Below are 25,521 nucleotides of genomic sequence, written 5' to 3' on the forward strand. Positions count from 1 at the left end.
CTTCAGTAAACAATGAGCGAAAAATTATTGCCTTGTCATAACAGGTCCTTTTTCGTTTGCATAAAAAGTGTAGCACTTTTCTACACTCGATTTTAGTATTCGTTTGCTGATTGAATTTACACCAGTGCAGAGGAGGTGTAGTCCATCTACATCTACATAATATGTGTAAATAAACTACACTTCCTCTACACTGGTGTAAATCAAATCGAGTGTAGCAAAGTGCTACACTTTTTATGCAAACGAAAGGACCTTATAACATCAAGTTTGGTCTAGAATTTCGTCAAAACTTTTTTTGTACAAGCATGAGAAAAATAAAAAATACATATGTACAGTTTTTATTATAAAACTGGACAGGCATATACAGGGTGAGTCTTTGACTCGTACAAATATTTTAACGGTAGATTCTTGAGGTCGAAAGAATAATTTTTTTTACCTCACCATTTTTTCCGAATCGGCTCGGTTTGAAAGACTCACTGTTTTATCGAATGAAATTAATTTCAGAATATAACTTTTCATTTATGTATTTGATGAATCTTTTTGGAACACCCACATGTGTTTTCTCATAATGACCATAACAAACCATAAAAATTCAAAGAACCCAACTCTTAAAACCAATTTGGACGATATCTAATGAATATTTGAACGTTTTGTAAATTGAAAGTATTCTTCATATTTCCTCGTAAAATGCGCCGTTTTCGAGTAATTTGATTGGGTTCTTTGGCTGAATACAATTGTGTTTAAATGATCCAAAGATGTGTAGTGTCATTGAGTATTAAACTCAATTCTAGTGTCACAGATTTAGCTAGTTATTCTGAATGTAACTTTCATTATGAAAACTCTGGGCTATATCTTTTTATCAGGGCCGAATCGGAAAAAACGAAACAGGAAAAAAAGTGTTTCTTCTGACCTCAAGTATGTTTTGGTTTTGGTTACAAGCGAGATATAAATTTCAGGGTACATTTTTGAGAGAAAAGCGGAAAAAAATTACAAGTATTGAACCCGAATCAATCTGTGTGTGAAAAGCCCTTTTGTGATGAAGATATCGAAAAAGCTCATCGATTCATTAACAACGGATAACGGAATCGAAATGGGTAACCCCTCGTGAAAAGTGGACTCTTCCGAAAAAGAGCATCATGCCCCTAAACTTATATATGGTTCAGAAATAGACATTTCTGAAGAATTTTTTTGGCATAACATAATTTTTTGTTTGTAACGATTCTCAGGGAACAGAATCTTCTCTCTATCAAGGAATCTGAGATAGCTACCTTTTGCTATCTACTCCTCAATGAATGTACATAATATTATGAAGATTACATTAAACCAATTATTATTGATAACTTCCTATAATATGTACATCCTGTTTTCAATAAACGAAATCTAAATGTCGGAAATCATACGTGCGATAAAAAATATGAAAAATAATAAGTCACCAGGTCTAGACGGCGTTCCAGCGGAGATTTTTAAAGCCCTGGATGAAGACATTGTCAATAGTCTCCTAACACTATTCCGCAAGATCTGGGAACAAGGAGATGTGCCACAAGACTTCAGAGACGCCTTAGTTATCAACCTCTATAAGAACAAAGGCGATACGTCAAATTGCAACAATTACAGGGGCATATCGTTGCTTAGTGTGGCCGGTAAAATTCTCTCGAAGAGTATGGCTAATCGTCTTTATTCCACTCTTAGAAAAACTATTGCCTGAATCCCAGTGAGGCTTTCGACCAAAACGAGGTACGGTGGACCTAATTTTTATCTGCAACAGCTGTAAGAGAAAGCCCGTGAACAACAATCAAGGATCTATACAGCCTACATCGATTCAAGCAAGGCCTTCGACTCGGTAAGCGACTTCGGAGAGCGCAATGGAAAATCATGGGAGGCCTCTTGTAGTACCCGAAAAATTCTTGGCAGTATATAAAAGCCTCCATACCAACAACACCGCTAGAATATACAGCATAATAGCATAAATACGTTATTAACTTGGATATTTTTGTTTTGACCTTGTCTTCCTTCAAGAAAAAGTGTAAAAAAGTATTTTTTGGTTTTTATTCACTTCTTTTTATTAGTACTTATTTAGGTGATCTCTGGAATAACTGTTTATTTTTGTAGACATCTCATATTATTTCATATGATATTATGTATTTGTGAATGCTTTTTGGGAGTAGCCTGTTCGTATTCCATTTCCAATAAATAAATAAATAAATAAATGACTTTACAACCGACCATTTCTTAACCAACTCTGGAATAAAACAATACTGTTCGATATTTTCGACATAGCTGTCTCGATAATTGCTGACATGAGTTTTCCTACAAGAGGTGTTGGAATAAGATTCAGATTTGATGGAGGCCTGTTTAACGTTTAACCTAGAGCGCCTCAGAGCAAAAACCCGTACAAAGTTTATCACGGAACTTCAATATGCAGACGACTGCGCACGCATTGCTATCAGCCCAGAGGATCTACAGATAATGTTGGACACCTATAAACATATATATACGAAGCTTAAGGCCTTAGACTTAATATTGACAAAACCAAAATCCTGGTAAGTTCACCAGAAAACCTTCAAACAACTTCAAACCTGGAGGATGAAACCCTAGAACAGTTCGAGCAGTTCAAATACTTGGGAAGCTTCATAAATACTAGGGCTAACCTTGACACGGAAATACACAACCGTATCAATTCGGCATCACGGGCATTCTGGAAGCTAAAGGACAGAGTGTTTCAAAATCACGACCTCAATCTGAAGACCAAGACAGCAGTTTACAAAGCAGTGGTCCGTTTCTTTACGGAAGCGAAAGCTGGATTCCCTACAGGCGACACATTACAGCTTGAACAAACGCAACAATGCATCTAAGACAAATAATGCACATCAGACAACACAAAGTTTCAAATGCAGAAGTCTTGTAGCGCGCGAGTTGTATAACAATTGAGACTCAAGCTCAGATCAATAAAAAATAAATAATAAATATTGATCTGAGGACTCAAGTAACGAGGGTCCGACTCAGATGGAGCGGCCATGTTCTGAGGATGCAAGGCACAAGACTCCCCAAAAAAGCTCTGTACGGTGAATTCACAGAAGGAACTCGGAAACCAGGAGGCCAGTATAAGCGGTTCAAGGATTTACTGCGTCAATCCCTAAAATCAGTTAATGCCAATCATAACTGGGAACAACTAGCGTTAGACAGATCACAGTGGACGTCTTTGGTCCACAGCTATAATGGAGACTAGAGAAGAATACAGCGGCAGCCAGATCTGGACTATCCATGCCCAGAGTGTGGAAGGATCTGTAGGTCACGGTTGGGTCTCTTCAGTCACAGGAGGGCACACAGTCGCAAGTAGCCCAAAGAAAATATAAGTTTGATCGCACCGATGGTTTTTCGTATGTTTATTCTCGGTAACGAGACATAATGCTGGTATTATTTCTTTTAATCAGCGATTCCTTTGGAATTTTATTGATTCCTTCATTATTATGTGAGAATTTTTTATTTATTGAAGATTAGAAAAAAAGATATTCGAAAAATTATAAGAAACAACACATGACCTGAAATAAAATGAAAGCAGTTCTCTTCAAATTTACGCAAAAATTCCCGCCCTTAGCGATCGCAGCGCCACCTATTTTCCCCGTATTTGGATTTCATCGTTGATTGAAGTATCAATCAACGATTTCATCTCAAATTGATAAAAAAATATTTTTTATTGATCTGAGGATTTCATCCAAAGATATTACACAATAATATCTTAGATTTCATCATGAATCAGTGTCTGTCAAAGAGGAAGAGAGGATCCACTTTGGTTCTGTGGGATTTCCTTAATGATAAAGAAGAATAAGAATGCGAATCTTTGGTTACTTCATATTCTGTGTTCTCCGATAAAGAACCCCCTTGTCGCAAATCGCAAATCTGTGTTGTTCTGTGTGTTAAGTATTCTGTGGTTGTTACTCTTCGCATTGTAAGTTAACCTAAAATATTGCAGCGCGTTGTGCGTTCATTGATGTCGGTATTCTGCACGTGTATTTTTATTATTGTGCTGTAAGTACTTTTTTGATATAATCATGGAGTCATCAGATAATTCTATCGTGAAAGAAAAGAAGAAAAAAACCAAGTGTATGGAGTTGGGAATTCTTCAGAGCCAGGGAAGCTTCCAGCTTGATCCTTCCGAAATTGCTGGAAAATTGGATTCATCTAAATGGCCACTTCTCTTAAAGAATTTTGATAAGTTGAATGTGAGAACAAATCATTATGTACCACTGGAAAATGGATCATCTCCCTTAAGAAGGGATATAGATGAGTACATCAAGGCCGGTGTTATTAATTTGGATAAACCAAGCAATCCCAGCAGTCACGAAGTGGTAGCATGGATCAAACGAATTTTGAGGGTTCAGAAAACGGGACATTCTGGTACATTAGATCCTAAAGTAACAGGATGTTTAATAGTGTGCATTGAAAGGAGTACAAGACTTGTAAAATCACAACAATCTGCAGGTAAAGAATATGAAGCTGTGTTCAAATTACACTCTGCAGTAGAAGGAGGACTTGCTCGAGTGAAGAGAGGTCTAGAGAGTTTGCAAGGAGCCCTTTTCCAAAGGCCCCCACTAATATCTGCTGTTAAAAGGCAACTTCGTGTGAGATCTGTTTTTGAAAGCAAATTAAATTTTTATGATGAAAATAAAAATATAGGGGCATTTTGGGTAAGTTGTGAAGCTGGTTCCTATATCCGTACTATGTGTGTACATTTAGGAATAAGACTTGCAGTTGGGGCACAAATGTTAGAACTTCGTAGAGTGAGATCAGGTATTCAAACAGAAAGTGATGACATGGCTACCTTACATGATGTACTGGATGCTCAATGGTTGTATGATAATCATAAAGATGAAAGCTACTTAAGGAGAGTTATCAAACCACTAGAAATTTTACTTACAGGACATAAAAGAGTAATCGTAAAGGATAGTGCTGTGAATGCTATATGCTATGGTGCCAAAATTCTTGTTCCAGGAATTTTGAGGTATGAAGATGGTATTGAAATGGACGAAGAAATTGTAATAGTTACGACAAAAGGAGAAGCCATATGCCTTGCTATTGCTTTAATGACTACATCGACAATTGCTAGTTGTGATCATGGTGTAGTAGCTAAAATTAAAAGGGTTATAATGGAAAGAGATTCCTATCCGAGGAAGTGGGGACTTGGACCTCGTGCAGCAAAAAAGAAGTTACTTATAGCTAGAGGGGAATTAGATCAGTATGGAAAACCTAATGAGAAAACACCAAAAGAATGGTTGAATAGCTATGTGAATCTATCAGTTAAACAAGAAACTTCTGAGCTTCCTGAACTAGTAGAAAATCCTGCCAAAAAGGTCAAGATTGAGGCCCTTGAGGAAACTGCTGCGGTACCCAAAAAGGAGAAGAAAAAGAAGAAGCGGGAGCAGGATGAAAGTATGATTACTGAAGAGAGCACAGGTGATATTGAAGTCAAAAAAGAAAAGAAAAAGAAGAAGAAGCATCATGATGAAGACACTGCAGCAACCACAATGACAGAGGAAAGTATTGTTGAGGATACCAGTGAAGTTACAAAAGAGAAGAAAAAGAAGAAGAAGAAAGATAAGAATAAAGACAGAGAGTAAAATCAGGTATGTAATTGAAATGTTGTCATAGGGTTTATAATCAAATTACATTTGCTGTGATTAATCATTTCTGGAGCTGTGGTTTATAAAACTATTTCTCCAGTAATAATAATTGAAGAAATATAACAGTAACTAATTCTTTTTTTTTGTTTTTCAGATGACACAAGGGACTAAGTAATAATTCCAAGAACCAGAGCTGTTGATTTTCATAATGAAATGACTATTCCATTTGCAAAGATAACTCTCATGCAGTTTTGAGAAACTGAAATTGTAAAAAGAAATTTTCTAGGGGAATTGTATACTCATAGTAAAAAGGTGTATACCATATCTCTCTCATGTAAAAATAACTGATTTTATCCAAAATACAATTTATCCTTTTCAATTCTCTTTTTTAATTTTTTCCCAAATTTGAAAAAGATATATGCCTCTCAGGGCAGAAACAAGTCCGAACAGTCGAAATGAGAAATACAAACAAAGATATACATCTAATTTGGTAATAAAAATGCCGGTCAGATGTTCGTCCTTGATCAAAATTTCAAGAAGTTTTCATGTGTTTTGTTTATTTTTCAGAGTAAATCACATTTTCTATATATGTATGTTCATCATTGTACAGGGTGTCCCGTAAAGACCACGTCAAACGAAAACGGAAAGTAGATCAGAATGTGCTCTACCTGATGTGAAAAAATCGTTCATATAAAAGTCTCACAGTTTTCGAGTTATTTGATGTTTTATGAAAATGTTGAATTTTTTCGCTTAAAATGCTTTCTCTCTTGCGGAAGCTACAATTTAATACTTTTCGAATCAGTTTTTTTCCGTAAATTTTGTTGAATGATTACTTCAATTCATGCAATAAGAAATACCACAAAATATTATGCAGGGATTCTGAAAAAAAAAAATTAAAATTCATGTTCTGAAGGAAGTGTTTTTTTGTGCTGAATTCTATCGGACGTGGTAAAAAAAAGACACTAGATCTTTTCTGCACATTACGTTGAAAAGTTGCCCATTTTGTAAGGATTCCGAAAAGGTAAAATATAGGTGATAACCTTCTTCACGAAAAAAGATATTTGAATGTTTATCGAAAATGGAGCAAATTTGTGAAAAACTGATTTTGTCACCCTTTCTACAAATTCTTTCATTTTGCAGATTCTGCTGTAACATATTGAATAATTCTCTTGAAAAATGTCAGTTAGTCCTTAAATTACTTATAAAATGAAATTATTCATTAATTGCAATGATATAATATAATAACGCACAAGACCTTCAACATCAACAAATCTATTGTGAAGAAACTTTATAAAAATATCAATAATAGAAATTCAGAATTCTTAAGAGAGTAAATGCTTCGCTAACACGAGGGGGGGGGGGCCTCTATTGAGAAATGCCCTTTTCAAACCACTTTACAGTGAATTTATGGACTGGAATATACGATGAAAAAACATTCGGTCCGACAGAATTGCTGCAATCATTAAACAGCAGCAACTATTTGAATTTTCTAAGGAACAGTGTACCCTTACTCTTAGGAGATATACCACTGGAAATGCGACATAATCTATGGTTTCAACACGACGGGTGCCCAGCACACTACACTCGTCATGTTAGGGAATATTTACACCAAACATATCCTCCCCGTTCACCAGACTTAAATCCTCTGGAGTTTTTTTACTGGGGTTTTTTAAAAAATTAAATTTATTCGAATCCCATAAAAGATGAAGCACAAGTTAGGGACCGCATTCGTATTTCAGCAGCCAAAATAGCGGGAGAAGTTTGTATGGTTTGAAAATGTTATTTCTCAATAGATGCAGGGCATGCATTAGTGAAGGGGGTGGTTATTTTGAGCATTTGCTCTAATAATAATCCTGAATTTTTATTATTGATATTTTTATAAGGTTTCTTCACAATAGATTTGTTGATGTTGAAGGTCTTGTGCGTTATTATATTATATCATTGCAATTAATGAATAATTTCATTTTATAAGTAATTTAAGGACTAACTGACATTTTTCAAGAGAATTATTCAATATGTTACAGCAGAATCTGCAAAATGAAAGAATTTGTAGAAAGGGTGACAAAATCAGTTTTTCACAAATTTGCTCCATTTTCGATAAACATTCAAATATCTTTTTTCGTGAAGAAGGTTATCACCTATATTTTACCTTTTCGGAATCCTTACAAAATGGGCAACTTTTCAACGTAATGTGCAGAAAAGATCTAGTGTCTTTTTTTATACCACGACAGATAGAATTCAGCACAAAAAAACACTCTCTTCAGAACATGAATTTCAATTTTTTTTTTCAGAATCCCTGTATAATATTTTGTGTTATTTTTCATTGCATGAATTGAAGTAATCATTCAGCAAAATTTACGGAAAAAAAAACTGATACGAAAAGTATTAAATTGTAGCTTCCACAAGACAGAAAGCATTTTAAGCGAAAAAATTCAACATTTTCATAAAACATCAAATATCTCGAAAACTGTGAGACTTTCATACGAACAATTTTTTCACATCAGATAGAGCACATTCTAATCTACTTTTCGTTTGACGTGGTCTTTACGGGACACCCTGTATAAATCAAAAAAATTGAAATTTCAAATAATTATTTAGCCTCTTTCAAAAATGAGTAGTCATATTGACTATGCTGTACCATTCATGATTCAAAATGTTATCGGACTGGTTAAGGGTTAAATTGTCAGAAATGCCTGAACTGATATCAAGTGATGATTTCACTAGGTTTGATTGAAGTCTGGAATTCCAAACATTTTATATATAAAATGCTTATTTATTGATTCTCAGTTGCTAGTTTTTCGATATTTTCAGGAATATTAAATGATTTCAATGAAATCAAATGACTGTCAAATTGTTGATTTGGTGAACGAAATTTAGTGAAACTTTTTGTAGTCTATTTAAATTTGAAATCCAGTACTATGATATTACTACTATGCAATTTTACGCTGTTGGTTTTTTATAGACATAATTGATGGCCAAAAATGTACCCTTGAAATGGACATTTTTGAGTATTTTCAGTTATTTTTCATTTATTGTCTGTAGAAAATCTGAATATCAGCAGCTACATTAAAGTAGAGAACTGAAGTCTGCATCAAATAAGACCAAGCGTGTATTTGACTAGACCAAATCAAAAATAGTTTGAAATTTTAAATTAGCATATCAGTGACTGCAAAAACCATGTTCTGCAAGCCATTGATTCATCTTTTAGGATTCCTGGCTCACATGAAGATTCATCAAAGTATTTCAATAGTGAAAAAAACTCGTCCCATTCGGCTTTCTTTCTAACGTATCATCTAGGGAAGGTTCAAATAATTAATCTGATTCTGACTTGGATTGTCTTCTACAAATTAGATCAAAAATTATTTGATCCAAACAGAATTTTTATGTGAATTCAATGAGGTAAAATAAAAAAATGTTGAACTTTCATTTTTTCTATTAATTATCAAAAAGCTCTCGTACTTATCTTCGAAAAATAATAACATAATATTATCAGCTTCCTTTAGAGTATCTTTTCCAAAACTTTTTCACATCATCATGTGAATTTTTATCGATCACTAGAGTTCTCTTCTCTTTATGACTCCAAATCAAGTAACCATTGGTTTGTGCATACTCCTTTAATACATTGAAATCAGCCTGAAAAAAGAAGAGGCATAGGTAATAGAAATATGAAGAAGAGATGAAATGTGGCAACAGAGATAAATCATAACCATAATGATTGAAAGAAAAGAACAAATTGCAACAACTATTTCAAATTGTAGAAATAACGGGATGATATCATCGAAGATGTTCGACCTAAGGTACATGAAACCAACAGGAAATCAGAAGGGGTTATTATATAAATTACATATGCAAGTTTGTCAAAGTGGATGGTATTAGAGTTTTTTCAGATGGAAACTCTAACTTTTTGTGCCAGAAATGGATAGATGTCTGGTTGATAAAGGTTGCTTGGTCATGTATGAGGGTTTTAATCTCATTCTCTTTCCTTTGGCGATGAAATTGTTGAATTTTTTTCTTCTTTTATGTATTTTGAGGCCAATCATGTGCACTTTGCTGTTTTTGAAGTTTCAAAAAAAAATATTTCTTTCGTAGGGTAGTAATAAAATTACAAAAATATATGAGCATGTAATTAATATGTTGCTTCCATCTTTCCTTAATTACTATCCATGAAAGAGGCTTGTTTTGGATAATACATCATTCACCCCTAAAGTGTGAAATTGATTACAAAAAAGTGAAAATTGACTTGAATTCCATAAATTTAACCATTTCATCCTTATAATGAAAGAATGATCGATAATTAAATCTCATCAATGACCAAATCATTCTAAGCAACAAGAGGTCCGTTTCCTCGAGTCTAGAATAAGATCAGATCCTAAATTCTTTTGGAAACACATAAGTAGACTTAAGGGAACCACCAATCTTCCTGATAAAATGTCTTTCAGCGGAGTGGAGAGCTCGAACAGTAGGGAGATTTGTGAATTGTTCGCTCAATTTTTTGGAGAAGTTTTCATCCATGAGGAGATTGTCCCTCCTCCAGTAGATATTCCAGAAACCGTCGACTTCAATACTTTGTCATTTTCTCTAGCCAAAGTTTTTGATGGCATATCTGGGCTGAAGTGCACCTACTCTTGCGGTCCTGACAGCATTCCATCATTCTTGCTGAAGCAGTGCATTTTTAGTCTGTCTGCACCACTGTGCGATCTGTTTAATAATTCTTTAAAAGTTGGATCATTCCCTTCAGTTTGGAAGGACAGTTATATCTTGCCCATTTTCAAGTCGGGTGATAAGCAGGCTGTATCGAACTATAGAGGAATTTGTATACCATCTGTTATACCTAAGCTCTTCGATAAGTCAGTTTGTTCTTCTCTAACTTTGAAATGTGCTGCCACAATTATCAATGAACAGCACGGTTTTGTGAAGTCGAGATCCACTGCTACCAATTTGTTGATGTTTGTTGATAGTGTTACGTCTGCTATGGAGGGTGGCGGCAGTGTTGATTGTATTTATACTGATTTTCGGAAGGCATTCGACAGGGTTAACCATAATTTATTGTTGAATAAGCTTAACCTCATGGGTATCAGAGGTAGTCTTTTTGGTTGGATCGAGAGCTTCCTGCGTGGTCGTAGTTACTCTGTCCGATATAAGAACTCTTTTTCTTCGTTCTTTTTTGCTCCTTCTGGGGTGCCACAAGGCAGTCACTTGGGACCTATACTATTTCTCTTATTTATTAACGATGTCGCTGCTGTTTTGTCGGGTTGTTTGTTTCTGCTGTTTGCTGACGATATAAAGATTTTCAGGGCCATCTCCACTACTGACGATGCCCTCGCTTTGCAGCATGCCCTTGACCTGTTCTACATTTGGTGTGAGCTTAACAGATTGTCGTTAAATATTGATAAATGTCACCTTATATCATTTCATCGGATGAAGGCTTTATTATTCGCTTTTTTTCTCGTTTTCTGCTCTGTTTCTTTGTTTCAGATATATTTTCGGAATGGAAAGAGGATAAAGAAATTTTTATGTCAATGGAAAGGAAGCCCTTCAGTATTAAAAGCTTATTCTGTAAACAAATTTGTCATCACTACACTTCTCACGGGGAGACAGGGTTTTATTACTGAGGTTTTTCCCTAAGCTCTTGTATCATACTCTAAATTGTATGGTACCCCGTTACACTAACCTTTGCTAAAACTCATACATATGCTATATTGTTTGACAACTAAAAATGTATTGCTGACATTCAAAAGAATATATATATATATCGCTCCCGAGCCCTAGACCATAGTTATCATATCGACAACTGTTGTTTGCAGAGAGTGAGTGAGGTTCGGGACCTCGGTGTATTGTTGGACTCTAAGTTGACTTTCTGCAGTCATATGTCTGAGGTTAGGAAGAGGTGTATGCAGCTGCTCGGTTTTATTCAGCGAAATGGCAGGTTCTTCACGGTTGAAACTTTCAGGTTGTTGTATTGCACATTTGTTAGAAGTATTGCTGAGTATGCCTCTGTTGTGGTCGCCGTCGTACGTCACTCACATCGCCTGTCTCGAGAGAGTTCAGAATAGGTTTCTGCGTATGTGTGCATTCAAGTTGGGTCTCTCATTTCGGCACCTGGACTATGAAGCAGCGAGGTCCTCTCTACGCTTGCCCTCTTTGGAGTCGAGGAGGTTACTCCTGGATCTTTTGCTTGTCTACAAGTTGTTGAATGGCATGATTTATTGCCCTGAATTGTTGTATAAGTTTAATTTTTGTGTTCCGTCATTCAACACTAGGAGCACGAATATTTTTTACCAGGAGACACCCCATACAAACTACCGTAAACACTTTTTTTTACACCGGGTCACGGAGCGTTTTAATGTTATGTCTCCTCTTTTGAACTTGTTTGGGACCTCACTTGACCGTTTTACATGTGAGGTGTTACTCGCTTTAGGCTAGAATATTGCCATTTTTGTGAATTTCATTGTTTTGTTTGTGATTTACTGATATATGCTTATTTTGCGATTGTAATTATTGTTCAATTTTTATTTTCAAATGGGTTGTACCATTTAATGTACTGAGCAATGCTCATGTTCATAAATAAATAAATAAGTACATTTCTGCCAAAATTTTACTGATATTATTAAAAAAATCTCAACTACCCTCCACCCTACATAGACGGTGCATGACAAATTACTCAATCATACATGAAAAGTTGCACAACTTGAAATAAAGATTGCCCTGTTTGTTACTACAAAATAGCAAATACTTAAGATATGAATTTTGTGCTTTTCAGGTTAATCAGCCTTTTTGTCAACTTTTGAGTGTTATAAAAAAAAAGAATTGCAACTTACCTGCGATAAAAATTGGCTGTACAGTACTCCTTCTTGATAAGTCAACCTATTTCTTTCCAATTCCCACAACTTTATCTGATCTACTACGGTAGGAGGCAGTGGATTTGTGTTATCTTGTAACATCTTCTCATGAGCATGTTGTTTTAAATAACTAATAATTTGATCTGCTGTGATACCCCCTCTTAGCGCTTGTCTTACTGATTCTCTAGTAATCACACCTACAACTAAATTTGGAAACCTAAAAAGAGAAATGGAAAAATAGAAAAGTGCACTTATTGAACAACAATCCTAAAAGAAAATAGGGAATCATTGGTGATAATACAGGGTATCTGTAAACAAATGTGAAGGACTTAGGGAGATGATTCTTCGATGAAAATAAGCAGGGGTAGTTCCTATAAATTTTTTTCGAAACCCTTTCCAAGATACAGCCTTTGGAAGGCGATGACGTGTTTACAGTTTTTAATTTTTTTTACGGGTTCTAAAAAACACTGAGTCATAAAACTATACATAATATGAAGCACTAAGTAGATGTTACTCACACAATTTTTTTAGATCTCATAACTAAAGCCCGTTTGCAACAGCCGAGAATTCTCTAGAAAATTTACTCGAGATTTCATGCGCCGTGAATTATGTACCGTTACATACGCACTTTCGGTAGAATTCTCTGTTCAGTTGCGTACTAAATAGTCTCCGCCCTTTTCTTGCGAGAATTTTATAGAGAATTCTCCAGAGAATTCTCGGCTGTTGCAAACGGGCTTTAAGCATTAGGGGTTGAACACAACATCCCCTTATGATTTTCCTTCAAAAATTGTTTTCGTGGGATAGATTTTCAAAAAAAAAACATTTCGATACAATCGATATTTTTCTCGAAATAAATAAAAATACAAGCGTATTTTTCATTTCTTTGATACATTATCAAGAACTATCTTATACCATTACACCAGAACCTAACAGATAACAAAAATAATTCCTGCTGTATTTTTTATTGTCTCACAACCGTCTTCAATTCGATTCGTCAGATCTTCAAAATTTTGGAAGGGAGTGGAATAGAGTTATGAGTTAAGATTCCAGAAAACAACAAATCCAAAAATCTGGAGCAGGCCATTACCTCCAGTGATTAAGTGCATTAATGCTAAAATGGGCTGGTGCACCAACATGCATGAACCAGAAATGTTCCTCCAGCTTTAGAGAAATTTCTTCAAGGACAGGTAACTCTCCCTTTAGAAAATTAATGTGAGCCTTTTATCAATTATTGCTTATGGACCGAATGAATGATCATCAAGTACCCCAAGCCTTACATTTACTGAAAACTGATTCTGAAAATGAGCTTCACAAAATTGATGAGGATTTTCCTCAGCTCAGAGGTGATCTTTATGGAAATTTCGTATGAACTGTCGTTCAAAACTACCCTTGTCAGTAAACAAAACTCCATTTAAAAAATTAGGAATCTGAGCAATAAAGAATCTAATGGCTTAATGTTATTGTATTAGATAGTTCTTGGTAATGCATTAAAGAAATGAAAAATATGCGTTAGAATACATATTCTATTTTTTTGCGTAAAATCAGATTTTTTGTCACAAATTGAAAGAAGAATTCAAAACTGATGTTTAGTTTAATTATATCAGAGGCATACAATTTTTTAGAAATGGAGATCATTACTTGTATGCTCGGCGCCAATGATAAACATAATAAAAATTCTTGATTGCATGTACAAAAATGTGAAACATCTGTCTCTCACAAACCATCAAATTTCATTTCCAGACCGGTTTCAGATCAATAAATAAATAAACTTCGACACACGGTATCTCGGACAATGAAGCATTTTGGACAAAAGTTAACCTCTATTATACCACAGCTTGAGAAACCTATCGCAAAAATTCTGACAGGTATACGACTAGCTTCAGACATCTAGAAGGTCTCGATACGACCGCACTATATCTAGAGGATCCAGACTATGGAACCCCCAGCCACCGCGCGTCCTTCCGGAAAGTTTCAATTTGTAGACTTAGTTCTTTATACCGTATTAAAAAAATCTTCCTCTCTCTTCACTCTACTCCCCGTAAATAGGCCTAGCCTGCGTGGATCATTTTTATGAGAAAAAAATTCCGTTAAGGAGAACCATGGAACAATTTATGCCATGTGAAACAGTTTGAAATAAATCCAATCTCTAATGAGAAAATCGACATGTGAAGAATATCTCAGTTACCTGTACATAAGCTCGGTGAACAAACTGATAAGTGCTACTTGTAAATTAGAATTCGTATAAGCGTAAACTCTGTAATTGGTCTCCACAATGATGTACCCCTTATGAGTGTCATCCTCAAGAACTGGAATACTTTTGTTCGTTGCGCTACTAGTTATATTGATGGCTAATCTAGTTGGGTAAAATCTTCCAGCTTTTCTCTGGAAATTTTAAAAGTTAGTGCCATTGAAAGTACTCAAAAGGATAATATACTTTTCTCTGGTAGACTAAACCAAATTCCCTTAAGTGTTGTAGAAACACAAGTAGCTTTGAACTCATGCCCTCTGTACTGTAATCCTGAAAGTAATTATTCCTATAAAAAAATCACATTTTGAGAACATGTACCTACTTAAAATGAATACTTGAAATTTTAACCCCCTGGGGCCCTGGGCACACAGCAGTTTATGATTTGATACATGCAGATTCTTAGTTTTCAGGGAGACATCGAATGCAGACTTTTAATCTGAACTTGGAGTTTGATTTTAAGGTCATTTCAAGGTAAGGTAAATTTTTTGAATAGGAAATATACAAGGTGTCCCAAATTCGATGATCACTAAGAGCATTTCGAGAAATATAAAACTTGGAGAAAAAATTTTTCAATGAACGCCGATCTCTTTCCTCGAAATAATTTGATATCAGAAATCAGATTGTGAATATCTTGCTTCGTTCTCGAATTCTCGAGTTACAGGGAGTTTCTGCAAAATGACTTTGAAATATATCGGTACATATCTTGACAAGGTGTTCCATGTCAAGAATGAAGTCGGAAAACTAAATATTTTTGAAATGAAAGAATTTTTTCGAAAAAACGATGATGAAATACTTTTCGACAAATCTCCGATTAAAAACTGGGTTGAAAAATATAGAGTGTCCCATTTAGAAAACACCGATTCCCCTCTATATTCCTGAAATGGTAATTAATTTGTATGATCTGTTACGAGCATCACATAAAACATAAAAATTACTTTTTTTTTGTGAGTCTAATAGTTCTCTCAGTGAGCATCGAATTTGGAACTTCGTAAACAACAAGAAACATTTCGTCTCCTTTGTTTTCATAAACTGAATCGTCGTGGAGTGTTTTATGCTCAGAATGAGAGACAAATAACTTATCGAAAATAAGTTTTTAAATCAAAAGATGCAAACAAAAATTAAATGAATTGCACATTTCACCTAATTATGTTCAAGAGTTTGCCCATGATTAGAAAAGCTCAGTTTATCTTCTAATCAAAGCTACGGACAGTCGATAAAAGCACATGCTTTACAAAAGAAAATTGTCTGAAATTACGCACGATTTAAAATTATTAATTATGTACCGATACATCTGTTTGGAGTTTCAAATGTTTCAAAATTCGGCACGAGGTGAGATGTTATTATTGCGGTGTCAACTCATGAGTGTGGTTGTAAAATACGCCAAAGGAATGCCGAGGTATTGACCCAGCACTCCACCTGACCAAACCTGCCACTGCGACCAAAGCGATCTATAGGCAAGCTCGTAGAGCTAGAGCTCTCCATCCAGTCCCATCCTGCTCAAAAAGGAGATGATTTCAGAGGGGGAGTAATTCTTGAGTTCCTCTAGATTCAGATTGGGAGAGCCAAAGACTCCAAGTCTGACACTGTCTACCGCCGGAGAGGCTGTGCTCAGTCGTTTTGTCCTACTCTAGGCAGAGCCTGCAGAGTGATTCATTGACGATGCTCAGATTGTGTAAGTGAGCTCTGAGCCTGCAATGTTCCTTGAAGACCGCCAGAATGGGTTCTGTGTAGGACCACCAGTCGATGCAGCCTTAGGTGACTGACTATTGGTCAGTGACGTACAGCCAGCGGAGCAGATTCCACAAATCCTTTGACATGCCCATAGGGAGTGCCTGGCTTTGTGGATGACTATCCACATGGGAGTTCAACTGAAGCTTCTCATCCAGTGTAATACCCAGATATTTGGCTTCCTCCACAACTGGAATAGACTTGCCATAGAGAATAGAAGGAGAAATTTGAAATTTTCTCCTCCTAGTGAAGTGCACAATCAAGGTTTTGCAAGGGTTAACACCTAACTACTCGCCGGCTCGCACTCACACCAGCCCTTAATAGGGAATACTCCTTCTGACGAAAATGATGCATTTTTTATGAAATATCTTTGAAACATCACATTTTGGAATAACTATTTCAACCGTTTCCCAAAAAAAAAAATTATTTTAAGCACTTAAAAATGAAAAATAAAAATGGGCATTTAAAATTTAAAGCGTTTCGTTTCAATTGCACAAGTTGGCAACATCAACTGAAATATGCCTTTATAATAAAGGACATCAAATACATTATCTTGATGAGATAGACAAAGATGGCTGTCTATGAAGTCTGTGACGAACGAGGAAGGTCGTAAAATTTCATGGGATTTTTATGGCCGGTTGCAGTTGAGGCTCGCCAGTAAGTAAGCAACATCTGTTAATTTATAAACAAGCTGATCGGACATTGTTCCTTTTATTTTCCAGTAGGCGCTGTTGCCAAATCGTAAACTTGAAACGAAGCGATTTAAATTTTAAAACCCCATATTTGAAGAATGATTTTGAATAGTTTCCGCGGTGCATTTGAAAAAATCATGAATGAAACTCATAATTATTCAGTTTAAACTTGCATATGCAGTAATAACCCAAATTGAGGAGAATTCCCCATTACGGTTAGTGTTTCTTGAAGAACAGCTGAGATGATTGCATCATCACTCCCGATTTGTAGAACAACTATATCATCCGCATATGCCTGAATGTATAGGTCAAGCGAGCTGATGATAGCAAAAAGATGGTCAATAAGAAGGAACCAGGAAAGATCGCCCTGCGGTTACCCTCTGTTTATTTTTAATCTAAGAGTTTTGCTGCAAAGCGTAGTAATAATATTTCTTGAGCTCAGCATTGAGCTGATCCAATTTGATATGACTTTTTTCATATGCCTGAGTGGAAGAATTGCATGCTATTTCTGTCCTGTGTGCGAAGCCACTGCACTTATACAAATACACGAGTACTTTCTATATGACCTCCCTATGTCTTTTAGCCCCACAAATTCAAATACCAATGCCACAAATTTACTCTGCCTGGGCCCTGCTGAAAAATCTCTCAAAAAAAAGATAACTTCTGCTTAGCAGTCAACTGGTTAAAGCTGCTTTCAAGCCTTACCAAAAACAGAAACTAAAGAAATCTTTAAAATTAAAGAGACTTTAAAATGTGAGATTGTATTCCCAAATCGGGATATTAAACAGGTACAAAGCAAGATTATGTCATTATTGCTGATTCAAAAGTAAATTATGAAATTCAAATGAGATTCTAAGATTGATAATTATTAAATGTAGAAAAACATAATTTGATCCCCAAGTAAGGTTTAAAATATAAATTTGTTTTCCTCTGATGAAATTGAAGAGAATCATCAAACTAAGTATGTACTTACTTTTCCCAGAGTGCTAAAGCTCAGTTGGAATAAAAATGTCAAACATTCAACCAAATCTAGTCCTCTTTCTTCAGCTGTATCTAAGTATTGTAGAATAAAATGCCATACTTGAGCATGTCTATCTAGTAGTAAAAATTGGAATCCTTGCTTTGTTATGACTGGACTGCCATCTTCTTCATCTCGTTTCATCAATTTAGCATGTAATAATATTCTAACAGCATCAGCTGATATACCTTCTTGTTGCTGGGAGCCCACCATATAGTGTAAAACACATTCCCATCTTTCTATAGAATACGAGTCCAAAAAAGCAATGTCTCTAGCTTTATTATCTGTATCTAGAGCAGATGACATACTCCAAGGTTTGCCCCTAGATGAGCATTATTGGTAACAATATTTGCATTTAATTATTTTTACTTACCCTCCCAATAAAGTTATTTTCAAATTCCTTTTAAATGTAGGTGATAAAATCCAGCCAAGAAGACCACCAGGAATAGTAGCCTCTTGCCATACTGAAAGTTCAGTGAGTATTTTACTAACAAGATTATGTTCTCTAAAATAGAAGGATTGTAAAAATCAGATATTTGTTTTAAATTTGTTTGAAAAGCTTACTTCAAATAAGCGGTTGATCCCCATGAAGCCACGACAGCTTGAGGAACAGGTTGTTCCACAAATAAAATACGAATCACATATTGTCTTGCTAATTCGGGCAATTCTCTAGAATGAAAGTTGTTCAATAAAAGAAAAAAATTTGGTAAACTAATAATGTTACCTGTATACAGCTAAACATATTGTTGGATGATTGTAGAGTTTCTCTAGAATATTTGGGGGTCTAGTCCTCAGATAATCATAAAGATTTTTACATTCTAAATTTGAGAGCTTGTTGGGGGAGATAACTGATGAAGTGTGTGAAGACGTGGGCCCATTATCAGCCATAGGTGGTTTCAGATAATATATTTGATTTACGATGATAGAATTACAAAAATATATCAATTAAATTAAAAAATATTTAAATTTATAAATGCTATTTTGAGGTTATGTTGTTTGAACCAGAGCATAGACCATTATTATTATTATTATTTTTAGGTCTATGGTCTATGGGCCAGAGCTGTGAAGTTAGCCATGGATTTCCAACCACGGTTTATGACGTACAGTGCAATGAAGGTGGAATAGAGGGAACTTTAGAGCAGCATTGCCAAACCTATTCGCCTTCCGAAATTCATTACTCCGAAAATAGCCCGTGTTGTTTGATTTTCTCTGGAATAATCTGAAAAAGATTCCTTATCATAATCAATACTCAAATGGATTCAGGCCGCCGATTGGAATTCGAAAAATGAAAAATTCCTACCAGCCATGACTTTCAGTAATCTTGAAAACTTCATATCGAAAATGATTAGGTTTTCCATAAATCTAATTATCACTACTAATTAGGTAGTGATAATTAGATTTATGGAAAAAACTGGAAAAACTACTGTCTCGCTAAGTGTGAAGTTTTTCATCCATAGAATATTCGAGATCGGTGAAAATTTGAACAATTCATAACAAAAGATAGCAAAACAATATAGGTTTTAAATTTTGAATACTTTACTCCACATGAAAAGACATCCTGTATGAAATTATTTCATTTGTTTACTATAGTCGGTCGTTGAAGAATATTGTGATTACTTTTTTTAAATCTTTAATGATTTCGGATATTTTCTCGATGAATTATTCCATATTTTGTCTGGAGAAGTTTGACAAAAAAAATTTGAATATCTTGAAATCTTCATACGAAAGAGAAGAGCAAATAACAGTTCTCCGTTGCGAAAATCATTTAGACATATGAATCATTGTCGGTGGAAAATGGAAATATAAAATCAAATGAAGAAATTTACAATTTTCTTGAAATAGCGTGATATAAAATGAAAAATTATTAATATTTTTCAAAGGCTCAGAAAAGATATAAGAACAATTATTTATTTTTAAGTCATTAATTAACAAGAATAAACTATAAACTGATGGATAGGATAAAGATAAATAGGTAAAATGAAACAAAAAATAAGCGGCTCCTATTGTCTGTTAGAAATGAAGAATGAAGGCCTTCATTTTGAACAGACAATATGAGAGTCGCTTAGTTTTTTTTTTTATTTGTCCTATTTCTTATTCATCACTTTATAGCTAATTAAATAAGTTAAAAATAAACAACTTTTGAAGACCCATATCCTCGAGTAACGCTTCAGAAAACTGATGTATTCGTATTCGATCAAATGAAAACTGAAATTAACACTCAATGATGTATTTTCAATTGATTAAATTCACATATCATTATGAAATGAATATGATGTTAAATATCGACATGAAAGAAAAAATTATTGTCACTATATCAAGAAAAAAAAATCAGTCCTCAGCAACCTGAGTGGTGCTATGTAATATTATTTGGCGAATTAAAAGAATGAATCTTACAGTTTACGCAGATATCGAAAAAATCATGAAATTCATTGGACAGGGTGATTTCGCGAACTTTTAAGGACTGTCCAAATTTATCTGATACGGTCCTGCAAATCTAATGATTTTTGATCGCAGTTTTCTGGAACCTTTATGGAAGAATGGAAGCTAAATTTCGGATAAATCGGTGATTCCGTTCAGAAGATAGAGTGTTTTTAATTTCCATTCAAATTTGTAAAACACCCTGTAAATCAGAATCTAAAAATCTATACCTAGGTATTCTCTATCTCATATTAAAAATTTTCCTATCTTATCCGGGACATATAACACTATAACTAGAATGAATTTGATCCGGTTTCCCTGTTGCAAAACTAGTGACATTTTATAAAATATACAGGGTGTTAGTAAATAAGTGCGTCAAACTTCAGGAGGTGATTCTGCAAAAAAAAGTAATAACATTATGCTATATGAGTTTTGTCGGAAAATGCTTCGTTTTTCGAGATACGCGGTGTTGAAGTTCAACTTAAAAACTGACTATACATGTATTTACCTATTTTTTAATGCTCTGAAACCGGTCGATATATGCGAATGAAATTTGATGGGTTTCAAGAGGTAGTTTTTACGCATTTTCTGACATGCAATAAAGAATCTTATGTTCATCACTGGCGCGCATGTAATGATCACAGACTTATTACCCCGTTAATATGTCTATGATAATGATCTCATTTTTTTTTTGAAGAAAAAAAATGGTATGCCACTGAGATATTTCAAACTCACAATCATTTTTGAATTTTTCGTTCAAATCTCAAATCTCTTCTGCCTTTTTTTGTGTGGTGCGCCATTTTCATGCAAAGAAATAAAAAATAAATCTTAACCCATATTTTTCATTTGTATTACATTATCAAATACTGTCTAATACAATAACATTAAACAGAGCAATAACAGAAAATAAAACTAATAAAGAAATAGACGTAAAGCTACAACAAATGCTCAAAATGACCAGTTCAGGAGCAATAAATAAAAAAATACTCAGTTTTTGAGTGAAACTTTAAAACCCCCGTATCTCGGAAAACCAAGCATTTGCAGACAAAAGTCATACAGCACAAGGGCGGATCCAGGATTTTTTTCTGGGGGGGGCACAACGGGCGGACAAGTAAAAAAATCAACAGTAAATGTGAGAAATGAACTTCAAGTTTATTTTTAAAAGTTCAACTATGTATAGAAAGATCCGTCCGTCTGGGGGCACGTGCCCGCGTGCCCCCCCCTAAATCCGCCCTTGATACAGCATAATGTAATTATTTATTCATGCAGAATCACCTCCTGAATTTTGTCGCACTTATTAACTAACAGCCTGTATATGAACGTATATCCATCTTGGAAAACCGTCGTGGCTGGTAGGAATTTTCCATTTTTCGAATTCCGGTCGGCGGCCACAATTCATTTGAGTATTGATTATGATAAAGAATCTTCTTCAGATTTTCCACAGAAAAAACATCAATCAGCACGAATTATTTTCGGATAATAAATTTCGGGAAGGCGAATAGGTTTGGCAACGCCGTTTTAAAGTTCCTCTCTATCCCACCTTCATTGAACTGTACGTCATAAATCGTGGCTGGGAATCCACAATCCACATCTGTTTCTGTCACAAACGGCAAAATCTGTGCTCTGCTTCTTGCAGATTCTGATAGATTGTCAGATTCTGACAGTTGACAGTTCTTCTGACTGCTTTGGCATTGAATGTTTTTTATTTTGGATGGAAGAAATTCAAAATAGGCAGGGCAAAAGGTGGAGAAAGGGTTGAATGGAATATGAAACCCGGCTTCATAGTTTGAATTAACCCCTTCTCGTGAAATGGCTGGGGAAGTTAGCTTGAAGAAAAGGAGCAAATTATGTAGGCAAGAATCCAGTAAATCTGGGAAAGACTCAGAAAATGGTTCTGATAGACAAGTTGCTAGTAGCAGCAATAATCAAGATAAAACGAGAAGCGGTGTAAGAGTTTATAAAATCGTTGTGCTAGGGGATGGGGGTGTCGGTAAATCAGGTAATTAACCAAACCCAAAGAAAAACCATTCATATAATGAGAATTTTCAGCTGTTACCCTGCAGTTTGTCAGTCACAGCTTTTTGGATTATCATGATCCTACAATAGGTTTGTACAAGTAAAGCGAATTTCCTATTTGGCATTATCTTATTTCCTGTATTGTAGAGGATTCATATCAACAACAAGCTGTTATAGATGGCGAACCAGCTCTATTAGATATCTTAGATACTGCTGGACAGGTAATGTATAACTATTTGTCATACTAAACATTTCTTGTGGTGGGAAGTCTAAAAACAACTACTGTATTTAGATCTGTGATTATTAAACAGCCTTCCTGTACAATAAAATTTTATGTATTGAATACATTAGGAGATTTTAAACTTTCCATCCTTTTTTCCTCAATTGTTCTCCATTATTATTTCACTATCTATACCGATACTCATTAATTCCTAGTTGTCACTGACATAATATCTGGACTTCTCGAGGGCCCCATATGCATCTCATATAGATTAGGGCCTTATCAAGTTGTTTACTTGTTTTTTTCTGTCTGGTACAGAAATGGTAATGTTATAGTATCCAATTATAAATTTTTATTTGGTGAAACTGACAGAACGTCAATGGTCCAATATTCATTCCATTTAACTCATTTGAAGGCGATAGAACTATATACAATAACCAGAGTATGGTGATGACAGTGACGTCATTGAAACTTCATAGTTACATGGTTACCATTGCCAAAATGTGGTTACCAAGTAACTACAACTAAAACATAGTTAACCACTAGCGCCAAAATTCACCTTTTGGTAAATAGGGAATACTCCTTCTGATGAAAATGATGTGTTTTTTATGAAATATCTTTGAAACGTCACATTTTGAAATAACCATTTAAACCGTTTCCCAAAAAAAATTCTTTTAAGTACTTAAAAATGAAAATTAAAAATGGGTATTTAAAATTTAAAGCGTTTCATTTCGATTGCACAAGTTGGCAACATCAACTGAAATATGCCTTGATAATAAAGGACAACATATACATTATCATGATGAGATAGACAAAGATGGCTGCTATGAAGTCTGCGAGGAACGAGGAAGGTCGTAAAATTTTATGGGATTTTTATGGCCGGTTGCAGTTGAAGCTCGCCAGTAAGTACGCTTCTGTAAATCAACAGCTGTTATTTTATAAACAAGCTGATCGGACATTGTTCTTTTCATTGTCTAGTAGGCGCTGTTGCCAAATCGTTAACTCGAAACCAAGCGATTTAAATTTTAAAACCCCATATATGAAGAATTATTTTGAATAGTTTCCGCGGTGCATTTGAAAAAATCATGAATGAAACTCATCATTATTCAGTTTAAACTTGCATATGCAGTGTTAACCCAAATTGAGGAGAATTCCCCATTGTTTCTGGCAGCCACTATGGTGAATATGCTCTACTTGCACCATCTTTTGATTGAAAAAAAAAATTTATCTAACCACTTATACATACCTGAACAAATTCCTTGAATTTTCATGACTCAAACTTGAGGTATACATATTTCAATATTTTTGGAATATCATTTTTTGTTTTTTAATAAGAGGTGAATGATTTAGTTCACAATCAGTGGTACTCCATTTCTTCTTTTGTGGTAGGTGGAGTTCACTGCCATGAGAGACCAATATATGAGATGTGGTGAAGGATTTCTGATATGCTACAGTGTGACAGATCGCCACAGTTTCCAAGAAGCATTAGAATATAGGAAACTCATACAAAAAGTTCGAGCATCTGAAGATACCCCCCTGGTTTTAGTTGGAAATAAGTTTGATCTCCAGATGCAAAGAAAAGTGACTACAGAAGAAGGTAGATCTCTAGCTAGACAGTTAGGTTGTCCCTTCTATGAAACCTCAGCAGCTTTTCGAACATATGTTGATGATGCGTTCCATACTTTAGTAAGGGAAATCAGAGCCAGAGAAAGAGAGAAATATGGATTCAGTAGCAATAACCGTAAGCCTCATAAAAATAGTAAATGGTGGAGATTGAGAAGTATATTTGCACTTGTGTTCAAAAGAAAACGAAATACTAGCTATAACAGCCCATGAATTAATTTTCTTGATTACCAATTTTTGATTTGAAAATTGATTAGTTATGTAGATGTATACCCATTTAGCTTTTGACCAATGGCAGAAAAAGAAATTCAGAATTTGTGGGACTTCTGAACTAATTTAATGCAAACGAAATACATGACAATTTCTCCACTTTTGGATGTCTTGGTTGTATGCAAAACCTTTTTTGACATAAGAAGTTTAATAGGGGAAAATGAAATATTTCCAATGATATGAAGACTATCTATTTTGAAGCTTCTGTCATAACCTTGATCACAAACAAGTAATTACGAATTTGAAAAAAGTAACTAATGTTGAAGCGATAACCGAATAGCCTATTAGGACATATCCATATTGTTGTGATTTCAGAGCCAGTTTGTACAGAGTAAGGGTAAGAGTAGAAAATTCACAGGGTCCTTGTTTAGTAATTTAGGTGAAACGGCATTCATTGGCAAGATACCATAATTAATTTCCTTTGATAATCAGAAGTAATTAAGAACACAAAAACCACTTCCCATTTGAAAGTAGTTTTTGTTTTTTAACTGATGTCTTAGCACACTATATACATGTGTTGAAATGATTTCAAATGATATTTATATTTAATTTTGGAAATATATTTCCAAAGATTGATTATCATTCAAAATGTTCAGTTGAATGACAGGTTATCATAGTTAAGAAGCAGGGTGCCAAAATTTCTATATGATTTGTTTGTGAGGCAGCTATTATTAATATTGATTTTTGTGGCATGAGGAACATTAAGAACCACTTTGAGTATCATGAGAGGCCTATATTGTGAATTGAAGGCGCTTGAAAAAATGTAAAAATAAACAGGTATGACAAATCATTTGTTTGTGTCCGCCACCTGGACTTATGGTAAAAATCATACTC

At 34.8% G+C, this 25,521-nt stretch overlaps 3 protein-coding genes across 3 annotated transcripts; 2 read left to right on the top strand and 1 right to left on the bottom strand.

The window, feature by feature from the left end:
* Positions 1-3,898: 3,898 nt before the first annotated feature.
* LOC123307832 (H/ACA ribonucleoprotein complex subunit 4) lies at positions 3,899-5,994 on the top strand. Its single transcript, XM_044890283.1, has 2 exons — positions 3,899-5,618; positions 5,770-5,994. Exon 1 carries the CDS (start codon positions 4,047-4,049, stop codon positions 5,610-5,612), a length of 1,566 nt encoding a protein of 521 aa, XP_044746218.1. The 5' UTR covers positions 3,899-4,046; the 3' UTR covers positions 5,613-5,618; positions 5,770-5,994.
* Positions 5,995-9,030: 3,036 nt separating this feature from the next.
* LOC123308249 (general transcription factor IIH subunit 4) lies at positions 9,031-19,162 on the bottom strand. Its single transcript, XM_044890837.1, has 8 exons — positions 18,865-19,162; positions 18,705-18,809; positions 18,514-18,645; positions 18,096-18,462; positions 14,889-14,972; positions 14,640-14,836; positions 12,434-12,671; positions 9,031-9,248 (listed from the first exon to the last, which is right to left on the bottom strand). Exons 1-8 carry the CDS (start codon positions 19,026-19,028, stop codon positions 9,105-9,107), a joined length of 1,431 nt encoding a protein of 476 aa, XP_044746772.1. The 5' UTR covers positions 19,029-19,162; the 3' UTR covers positions 9,031-9,104.
* Positions 19,163-22,229: 3,067 nt separating this feature from the next.
* Positions 22,230-25,521, top strand: LOC123306755 (GTP-binding protein Rit1). The gene is made up of 4 exons (XM_044888876.1): positions 22,230-22,557; positions 22,608-22,664; positions 22,722-22,795; positions 24,184-25,521. Exons 1-4 carry the CDS (start codon positions 22,368-22,370, stop codon positions 24,628-24,630), a joined length of 768 nt encoding a protein of 255 aa, XP_044744811.1. The 5' UTR covers positions 22,230-22,367; the 3' UTR covers positions 24,631-25,521.

This window comes from Coccinella septempunctata, chromosome 2, assembly GCF_907165205.1.
Source record: "Coccinella septempunctata chromosome 2, icCocSept1.1, whole genome shotgun sequence".
Classification (NCBI taxonomy): Eukaryota; Metazoa; Arthropoda; class Insecta; order Coleoptera; family Coccinellidae; genus Coccinella; species Coccinella septempunctata.